Raw genomic sequence first — 10,819 nt, 5'->3', positions numbered from 1 at the left:
CTCCTGCTTGCCCCCCGCCCCGGGGCCAGGCCGGGGGACTTCAGGCCACACCCCCCACCCCATCGCTGGGCCGGGGGACCTGAGGCCGCGCCTTCAGCCCAGTGGGGCTTTATGAGGGACCTCAGGCCGTGCCCCCTGCCCCAGGCCGGGGGACCTGAGGCTGTGCCCCCTACCTGGCGGGGTTTGATGGGGGGCCAGGCCGGGGGACTTCAGGCCACACCCCCCACCCCATCGCTGGGCCGGGGGACCTGAGGCCGCGCCTTCAGCCCAGTGGGGCTTTATGAGGGACCTCAGGCCGTGCCCCCTGCCCCAGGCCGGGGGACCTGAGGCTGTGCCCCCTACCTGGCGGGGTTTGATGGGGGACCTGAGGTTGTGCCCCCCCCCCCCCCCCCCCCACCCCGGCGGGCGGGGGGGGGGGGGGGGGGGTCGGACAATTTCGAGGTGCACACAGGTGGGCAGGGACTTGACTCTGGGTCCCGCAGGAGGAAGATTTTTACTAATTTTATTTCATCTCTGACACTTCTATTATAGAGAAAGGGCAAATAGCAATATTAAAATATTTCCTCTAATTCCCTTTTAATGTGCATGAATTTCGTGCACAAGGCCACTAGTCAAAATATAAACAACAAAGTTCACATTTTTGATTGAAGAAATTAGTCACTTTTTTGCCTCAAATACATTTTCTGGCATGTATAATCACATTTGGTTTTATTATTCAGATAATGTTTTAATTTAGTCCTTATAAAATGTGCTTAAGAAATGTCTATGGATGTAGCATTATCCCTGGCTTATATACATCTGCCTCAGTTAAAGTAACCTGCTAAAAAGATTGGTTTAATGCTCAGTCAAAAGAAAATAAATGTTTTATGTGTTGTTTTTTTAATGCACAAAATAGAAATTTTTCTTTTAAAGAAATTATCCTAATCTCTCAATTTTTTAACCTCTTTTAGGCGGGGAGCAGCCGATTCCTCTCTGGAATGAACACGATGGGACAGCGGATGGAGAGAAGCCTAAGATTCTACTCTATTCCCTCAACTTGCAGTTTAAGGTGACATAGCAATAAGAATGTTACTCTTAGAAGGATTTTTCAAATTAATTAATGCCTGCTTTTTATAGAAAATTCATATGAGACATAAATATGCTAGCTGGAGAATAGAAATGAAGTATATCCACTAAAGAAAAATACTTTATAATTGTTTGACTATAATCTAGGGCAGTGGTTGGCAAACTGCGGCTCCCGAACCACATGTGGCTCTTTGGCCCCTTGAGTGTGGCTCTTCCGCAGCCTTAGGAGTACCCCAATTAAGTTAATAACAATGTACCTACCTATATAGTTTAAGTTTAAAAAATTTGGCTCTCAAAAGAAATTTCAATTGTTGTACTGTTGACATTTGGCTCTGTTGACTAATGAGTTTGCCGACCACTGATCTAGGGCCTTTTCCTATTTGCATTTTTTCAGTGTGCACATATTTCTGCATTTTAAAGAGCCTTGGATGTCCTTCCATGCAGAACATTTAGATCAACCAGCAAGAAATATTTTGTGCACTGTTCAATTAGCAGTAATACCTTGATAGAAACCTTCATATTTCCAATATTTTAAGACATTAGTGTTCTTAAAAATAAAATTATTCTTACCAAATACTTATTTAATTATAATGTATTTATAATTAACCCATGAACAGTCTAGATTTTTAATATACAAAATACTGAAATGAAATTTACTAACTAAAGGGAGTCCCTACTAATGAGAAATTAAAGAATGTTGGCTGTTTTATCAGTTTATTAGACATCCTATGTGTTTTAAAACATTCCATTTTATCGTATCGAAAGGTTTCATTGGAGTGGGTGGACATTGTTGACTTAAGAGTCCTTTTTTCCTTCTAACATTTAATCTGCTAGGGTATTCAAGTCACAGCTACAACTCCATCAATGAGAGCTGTGAGATTTGAAACTGGATTGATTGAACTGGAACTTTCGAACCGACTTCAAACCAAAGCCTTACCAGGAAGCAGCAGCTACCTGAAACTATTTGGTAAATGCCAAGTGGATTTGAATTTGGCATTAGGACAAATTGTCAAACATCAGGTGAGTGCAGAATGTGTTGACATTAGAACTGTAGCTTTTATATTTTACACATCAATTTCAACTACTTGAAATATCACTATATTTATGAAAATATTTTAAATTGCTAAAATTTCTGGTTATAAATTCTAATGAAAATTAATTTATAAAGGTCTTTACAATTTTACCTTGGTATTTCATTGAGTATTTTGGTGGTATATTGTTATAGTTTAGTGCAAATGCAACCATGTGAAACTTAATCCAGTATCTTCACAAGTATGTGCTTATAATTTCTCTTTATTTTATTAAACATTGTTTTTATTTCAATGCTTTGTGCTAATATTGGTGAGTTCTTAAAATGTTACTAAGTTTTGCCCTAACTGGTTTGGCTCAGTGGATAGAGCCGACGCCTGCGGACTGAAGGGTCAAGGGCATGGACTCGGTTGTGGGCACATCCCCAGTATGGGGCGTGCAGGTGACAGCTGATCGATGTTTCTCTCTCATCGATGTTTCTAGCTCTCTATCTCTGTCCCTTCCTCTCTGTAAAAAATCAATAAAATATATTTTTTAAAAATGTTACTAAGTTTCTCAGTTGTGCTGTAATATTGGCAAGTTTTGCATACCGAAATGTTAAACGTATATGTTGTAAAACATATATACATACATACACAGCAGTAAATCAGACTGTATTTTATAAAAATTAATATTCACAACTCAGAGTTTTTAGTGTTTTGTTTTTATTTTGCTAAAAATTATGTAGATTTTAACCTTTCCCTTCTGTGATTTGAAGAACTGATTAAATGAATATCAATCACACTTTCAAAATTGAGTTGCCTATATTAAAGAATATGTGGGAGGAATAAATGAACAAAAATTTCTTGTCATCTTTAGGAAAACAGTTAATTTGTTCAAATAAAAACATTTTGAGAGGAGCAAGGATCTCATTATCGTAAAACATTTAATACATTGTTGTTCAGAATATGGACCTCATCCTCAATTTTGTACAAACTTTGTTTGACTTTCCATTTAGTTCTTAAATACCCATTCATATTTTATATTGATTTCAGGTGTTTGTGGTATAGCATAAGGTATATATTATTGGTGCATGAAATTGAGAAAAATATACTATAGTTGTTTGGGTGCACAATACCATTAATGATGTTAAAACTTTTAGTTTCTTTTATTAAAACACTTTCCATTATTTGATTTTATTGAACTTTTAATTTAGGTTTATGAGGAAGCTGGTTCTGATTTTCATCAAGTTGCCTATTTTAAAACAAGAATTGGATTAAGAAATGCTCTCCGAGAAGAAATCAGTGGCTCTTCAGATAGGGAAGCTGTGCTTATTACCTTGAATAGACCGATCGTGTATGCGCAGCCGGTGGCCTTTGACAGAGGTGAGAGTCAGGCAAGACTTTTTTCTTGGATTTAGAACTGTTGGGGATGACACCAGATAAAAATCACTGTAATTAACCAGTGTAAATCTAAAATGGGAGTATCCCAACAGTTTCTTGCTTATTCCCTTCAGTTTTTAAAGTCATTTTACTTGTTAAAGTTATTTGCTTTCTACATGGATTGTAATGCTGAGTTTTTTAGTTTGGGTAACTAATGTACCCATTTGGTTTGCTAATGTCTTTATTTGCTTATACTCTAAATATTGATTATGTACTGTCTAGAAGTGGAATCTGAATACGGAAAACAGTATCCTGTCCTCCAGGAACTCTCAGCCCTGTGGGAGGAGTTAAGTGGACTCATAGCAGAGTTAGAGATCCATGTTCTAGGGCAGCAGTTCTCAACCTGTGGGTCACGACCCCTTTGGGGGTCGAACGACCCTTTCACAGGGGTCGCCTAAGACCATCAAGAAACACATATATAATTACATATTGTTTTTGTGATTAATCACTATGCTTTAATTATGTTCAATTTGTAACAATGAAATTGGGGTTACCACAACATGAGGAACTGTATTAAAGGGTCGTGGCATTAGGAAAGTTGAGAACCACTGCTCTAGGGGGTCAGGGAGTCTCTACCTTCACCTGTGCTGCTTAGAGGAGACACCAATTCTTCAGATTCAACTTGGAGTTAAGAGATCACCAGGGAGGCAAGGAAACAAAAGCTTGTCTTATTTGCCTTTGCATCCAATGGTCTAGAACAGTCCATGGCATATATAGCAGGAATTAAATAAATATTTGCTAAATGAGAGAGAACCTGAATGAAGGAATATGAGTACAGAGGTCTAAGAAAATACAGCAAGCAGCTTTCCTAAAAGGAAATAATGGAAATAAGGCTGAGCAGATAGAGTGGGTCTAAATAATGCATATTGGGTGAATATGTTGGAACTGTGTTTTAAAAGTAAGAACCATTTAGCAAGCTGTTTAAGATTTAAATTGGTGGTAGGTGTTATCTGGTGATAAGATCAGTTGGTTGGAAAATTTCTTTTGGTAATGTCATGGATAACATTTTATTTTTCTAGATCCAGTGCCTGTTTATTTCATTTCTCATCTTACCAGCCTCTCGTCAGCTTTCAACAACTCCTTAAAATACTTTCTACTCTGTGTTCCTGACTGACACTTGCTTTTTCTTTTCCTCTGGCCCTTCCTTCTTCATCTCTTTAGGCTCCCTCTATGCACTACATTCAATGAAGATTTTCCTTAGAATTCATTCTTGCTACACACTCAAATGTCTTTGACCTCTTCTCTAAAATCCATCTTTTCAATGTATACTCCTAGTATTCTACATCTCTCCTCTAGGAATTTTTAAACATTAGAAGCAGTAAGCTCTGCAGGGTCAGGGACCGTGACTGCTTTCATTTTTTCTTCCATCCCAGTGCCTGGCTCATAACAGGCATTTCACAAACAGTTTGTTGAATATATGAGTGAATGAATGAATGGACCTGGATTGTCTTCTTCCTTCTGCCATTTTTCAATTGTCTGCTTTTTGCTTCTTGGTTTCATTTGTCAAGTTGACTATATCATCTTAGATCCTTTTCATTCCTAATGCTACTATTTTCTGGGAATAATTTTTACTAATTAGTGGGATTTTGCAGCTATTGGGGTTTACTTACCATATAGCTTTACAGTTTTTTTAAAGAAATTTTCTTTCTTCCCTGCCTAAATCACCGAAAGCTGTGCTGTTTTGGCTGAACTATAAGGCTGCCTATGACAACTGGAATGAACAACGAATGGCTTTACATAAGGACATTCACATGGCTACAAAGGAAGTAGTAGATATGCTCCCCGGAATCCAGCAAACCTCTGCCCAGGCCTTCGGGACACTCTTTCTGCAACTCACTGTGAATGATCTGGGGATTTGCCTGCCTATCACAAGTGCTGTACAGGTACGGAACTCAAGTTCTCATCCAACACTAAGAACCAGGCAACTCTACTACCATTTCTAGGTATATAGAGTATCACAATAGATTTCTTAGGAGAGCAGTTTATAACTTGAGTTTAGTAAACAGCAAGTAAGATCGAACTACTTCAACCATTATTCATTCATCTACAGTATTAAAGGCGAATCTCATGAGATTTGTGCACTCTGATGTGCCTCAGCATAGTGATGAGATTGATTCCCATCTGATAACTTTTATATATATATTTTATTGATTTTTTACAGAGAGGAAGGGAGAGGGATAGAGAGTTAGAAACATCAATGAGAGAGAAACATCAATTAGCTGCCTCCTGCACAAGCCCTACTGGGGATGTTCCCGCAACCAAGGTACATGCCCTTGACCGGAATCGAACCTGGGACCTTTCAGTCCGCAGGCCGACTCTCTATCCACTGAGCCAAACCGGTTAGGGCCCATCTGATAACTCTTAATTTTGACCTTGACCAATAAGCAAGAAGAATTTTGTCTTCATAACTTTTGGGACTAATTCTCAGGAACACACATTTGCATGCACATGTGCATGAGAGAGAAAAGGTTATGAAATATGAAACCCTGTCAGACCAAGAAGTTGCAATTAAACAAATACAGAGGCCTTTATTTTACTGTTATAGTTTATCTTAAATAATCTGTAAGCAGTTGTTGAATGAATTTATTTTTTAGTAAACTCTAGGTTACCCTAGCTGGTTTGGCTCAGTGGATAGAGCGTCGGCCTGTGGACTGAAGGTTCCCACGTTCGATTCTGGTCAAGGGCACATGCCGGGTTGTGGGCTTGATCCCCAGTAGGGGGCATGCAGGAGGCAGCCAATCAGTGATTCTCTCTTATCATTGATTTTTCCATCTCTCTCTCCCTCCCTTCCTCTCTGAAATCAATAAAAATATATTAAAAACAAAACAAAACAAAAACTCCGGGTTGAGGATTGACACCATATGCTATGTTTGTGTCTCAGGAGTTGAATGGTAACCTTTAATCACATGATGTATGGACTCAGGAGGGCCCCACACACCAAGGGTGGTGGTCAGAATGCAAAGAACAAACTTTTCCTACACGAAAACAGAAGCTTGAAATAGAAAAGCAGATAATTAGCCTTTTGCAAATTTAGTTTAAAACAAAAAGCACATGGAAATGCATTTCACTTGAGTAATTTTTAAAGTAGGCATCTTTCTAAGCTACTTTCCAATGAAGCTTTCTGGGTTTCCCCCTTTATGGATTTTTGTTTCCAGGAATTCTATGAGAATTTCCAAATTTAAAAGTTGTCACCTTTTGTCTTGTTTCCTCTTTAACATATTTTGCAGTCCAATCACAGCGGAGACCTGGACACTGGCTCTGCCTTGGTGCTGACCATTGAAAGCACTCTCATCACTGCTTGCTCTTCTGAGTCTCTGGTTAGTAAGGGGCATTTCAAAAACTTCTGCATCCGTTTTGCTGACGGCTTTGAAACATCATGGGATGACTGGAAGCCAGAAATCCGTGGGGATCTAGTGATGAATGCCTGTGAGTGTCTTTTATTTTCTGTATGAACTTGAGAGTTTCTAAAAATTAAAAGAGAAAACAAAAACAACCTACTGGTATGTCTTCACTTATGAAAGTAAAGGATGTTCAGATATAGGAATATTATTGGACTTTGTAAAATGAGGGCTATTTCTATTTTTAAAAGATTGGAACATTTTTGTGAAAAACTACAACTTTCAGCAGTGTTGGTGAATAAACCAGGTAGCCATTCTTGTTGATGGTTTAGCATTCGAAGGTTTGCTCACTTCCTGATTTTTTCTATAATTGACTCATAAATGACCAGATAAAGCACCTTTCTTCTGTGGAGATCTTGAAAGAAAGTATAAAATCCAGTTCATCATGTAACAGAACAGTTGCAGATAACTAGGAGCAAGAAGACTGTCTTGATTAATGCCGACATGATTAAGTCCACACATCCAGATTTGTGGGATACAGAGCATAAATGGTGTGATTCCTTCGATTGCATAACATTCAAGGTTGGGAATAACTAAAGCTATGTGTATATGCTATTTTGAAGGTTAGGGGTTTATTTTATCCATTTTAATATTTTAAATATTATAACCATCGTAAAGCATCATTAATCTGAATAAAGAAGGTAAATTTTATTTGAAGAATGAAAGGTTGTGAACTAGAACTCCTCAGCCAATCTTGTAAATCAAAATTAATGCTTGATTATTTCTCAGAAGGTGGTATGCCATTGTTTATGCAGTTTTCCCCCTCTGCAGTGGAAGAAAATCTTCTTTCCAGTTCTGTTTTTTTTTTAGTTTATGACTTTGTAGTTTTTACTAATAGTAAGTATACTTACATAAACTAACGTAATATTTTTTTAAAAAAGAGTTGAGTATAAGGAAGAGAAATAAGAACAGTAGGAGTATGCTATTAAGTGGTTCTCAACCTTCCTAATGCCGCAACCCTTTAATACAGTTCCTCATGTTGTGGTGACCCCCAACCATAAAATTATTTTCTTTGCTACTTCATAACTGTAATTTTGCTTCTGTTATGAATCGTAATGTAAATATCTGATATGCTATATGTGTTTTCCGATGGTTGCAACCCACAGGTTGAGAACTGCTGCCTTAGGATATCTTTTTTTAAAAATATTTTTTTATTGATTTCAGAAAGAAAGAGAGAGAGGAGAGACAGAGAGAGAGAGAGAGAGAGAGAGAGAAACATCAGTGATCAGGGAGAATCATTGATTGGCTGCCTCCTGCACGCCCGCTACTGAGGATCAAGCCCGAAACCTGGGCATGTGCCCTGACCTGGTATTGAATCATGACTTCCTGGTTCATAGGTCGACACTCAACCACTGAGCCATGCTGGTTGGGCAGCTTTACAGATCATTTTAAAATTCTGCCCTGGACCCTGGCCGGTTTGGCTCAGTGGGTAGAGCATTGGCCTGGGGACTGAAGGGTCCCGGGTTCGATTCCGGTCAAGGGCATGTACCTTGGTTGCGGGCATATCCCCAGTGGGTGGTGTGCAGGAGGCAGCTCATCGTTGTTTCTCTCTCATCGATTTTCTGGCTCTCTATCCCTCTCCCTTTCTCTCTGTAGAAAATCAATAAAATATATTTAAAAAAAATAAAATTCTGCCCTGGAAAAAAAATGATCCAATTAATTTCCTCTCTAGGTGATAATGTTTTTTGTTTTTTTCGGGGGGGGGGGGGGGGGGGGGGGGGAGAATGTAGTAAAATTAGAATGGCCAATCTAATTTTTAGAATGTAGGAAGAGTTCAAAGGACCACATAAGTAGATAGTAAAGGTTAGACCAGGGGTGGGCAAACTTTTTGACTCGAGGGCCACAATGGGTTCTTAAACTGGACCGGAGGGCCGGAACAAAAGCATGGATGGAGTGTTTGTGTGAACTAATATAAATTCAAAGTAAACATCATTACATAAAAGGGTACGGTCTTTTTTTTTTTAGTTTTATTCATTTCAAATGGGCCGGATCCGGCCCGTGGGCCGTAGTTTGCCCACGGCTGGGTTAGACTCTTTTCATTAACATGAACTTAGAAAATTACATAAATCATGAAGTTTGAAAGACTCCAAGCTCTCTGTTAACACCTGGGTAGCATTCGCTCATGAGAGTTGAAATTGTCATTTTGGGTTGAGTATAGTGGTTGGTCCAACCTGGCACTTGTCTCTGCCGCAAAGACCACAGGAACCCTGGGTAAGAGCCTAGTTGGTTTCCTGCTCTTCACTTTCAGGATTCAGATCTGCTCCTAAACATCTTCATATTCCATATTAATTCATCATGGCTCTGTATTCTATAAATTTAAATAATCTTTTTTTAAAACTTAATTTTAAAGATTCTCTCCATTTCTTGGAAGTGGAAATTTCTAAAGTTTTTTTTACTCCTTCTCCCCCTTTTTTAAATCCTCACCTGAGGGTATTTTTTTTTTCCATTGATTTTTAGAGAGAGTGGAAGGGAGGTAAGGAGGGGGGGAGAGAGAGAAAGAGAGAGAAACATTGATGTGAGAGAGACACATTGATTGGTTGTCTCCTACATGTGCCCTGACCTGGGATGGGAACAAACCTGCAACCAAGGTGTGTGCCTTTGACCGGGAATCGAACCCACAATCCTTGGGTCTGAGGACTGACGCTCTAACCATTGAGCTGCTGACCCCCCACCCCCCCGTTTTTTTTTTTTACTTACTAGTTTTTGCTTTCACTTGGCCTCTTATGTTAGTCAAATTTTAAAGGGTTTCCTTTTCATTCTGGCATTCTTAGATTTGAAAGGGTAATCTAGGTTTCTTTGCTCTGAATTATGATCTTGACTATAAAGGTGCATTGGGTGATCTTTTACCCCGAAACAAGATCTAATTATTTCTTGTTTTATAATTATGTGTGAGGCACAGGTACCATATGGTTGAAAAATGTAATTTAGATTTTAAAGTCCTTGGTGCTATCTTAAAAATGAAAACTACATAATAAAAATTGTCACTTAGCAAATAGACCCTTTCTCCCAAAATAAGTTTTCCTACAACTCAGATTTGGGTAACATTTGAATACTAGTTTAAGATACAGAGTGAATCTCAAAGGACATTTCATTTAAAATGGATGTATATACTGTTAGGTTTAGATTGAAATTTGGTTTCCATTAAGGCTTACTGTAAAATGATTTTGATTCTGTCTTTAGACTTTACTTTGTTTAAAAGTTGTTTCAAGGATGGTATGTCCCTTACTGTTTAAAATTGTTGATTTAGTTAACCTCATTTTTGAAGCTGACATTATCAATTAACGCTAAGTGGTAGTAAATGTTTCAGAGTTCAAGTCAGATATGTTCCGGGGTAGGTCTATTACCTTATGAGTTTGACATCATAAGGAAAAGACAAGACTGATAAATCATGTCTGTGACCTAAAGTGGCAGTTCTTAGTTGTCATTTTTTAAACCATTTGCATTCTTAAAGTGCCATTCACTCCTGATGGCACAGATTGTCATAGCACCCAGAAACTAGAGCATCCGAGTCTGCCAGATGTTGTCACTCAGATAAGGAAATCACACACAACTGCAGCTGAATTCTTAAAATTATAGAATAAAATACTTTGAGATATGAAGTAGATACTACGCGTCATTTGAGGCAGCTTTTTCATTCTACAGATTAGAAACAGAAACCTAGAGTAGCCGGTGATTCTGTTCATATGTAGGTGATGCTCTTTGGGTGAAAAATTGTAATACAAAATTTTATCACAAACGTAATTTCGTTGCAAACCATTTTGGGGTGCTCTTTGTGCAGGTGTGGTTCCTGATGGCACCTATGAAGTGTGTTCCCGGACTACAGGACAGGCAGCTGCTGGTAGGTTCATATTTGGAATTACTTTTACTACATGTGTCAGGGAGAATCCTGCCTTTATCTGTATGTAC

The 10,819-nt window shown here is 38.5% G+C and overlaps 1 protein-coding gene across 10 annotated transcripts in view; it reads left to right on the top strand.

Annotated features, from left to right (window-relative positions):
* KIAA1109 (KIAA1109 ortholog) overlaps positions 1 to 10,819 on the top strand; it is a 157,701-nt gene that overhangs the window by 102,260 nt on the left and 44,622 nt on the right. For all 10 annotated transcript variants that reach the window (XM_014539037.1, XM_014539038.1, XM_014539039.1 and 7 more), the window contains 6 exons: positions 951 to 1,048; positions 1,900 to 2,085; positions 3,290 to 3,458; positions 5,187 to 5,398; positions 6,743 to 6,941; positions 10,692 to 10,751. In XM_014539037.1, the coding sequence (XP_014394523.1) occupies positions 951 to 1,048; positions 1,900 to 2,085; positions 3,290 to 3,458; positions 5,187 to 5,398; positions 6,743 to 6,941; positions 10,692 to 10,751 (924 nt within the window). The remainder of the gene's footprint in view (positions 1 to 950; positions 1,049 to 1,899; positions 2,086 to 3,289; positions 3,459 to 5,186; positions 5,399 to 6,742; positions 6,942 to 10,691; positions 10,752 to 10,819) is intronic.

The sequence above is a fragment of the Myotis brandtii genome, unplaced genomic scaffold (assembly GCF_000412655.1).
Source record: "Myotis brandtii unplaced genomic scaffold, ASM41265v1 scaffold208, whole genome shotgun sequence".
NCBI classification, from domain to species: Eukaryota; Metazoa; Chordata; class Mammalia; order Chiroptera; family Vespertilionidae; genus Myotis; species Myotis brandtii.
The sequence above is the reverse complement of the archived record's forward strand: the minus strand, read 5'-3'. Positions and strand labels throughout refer to the sequence as shown.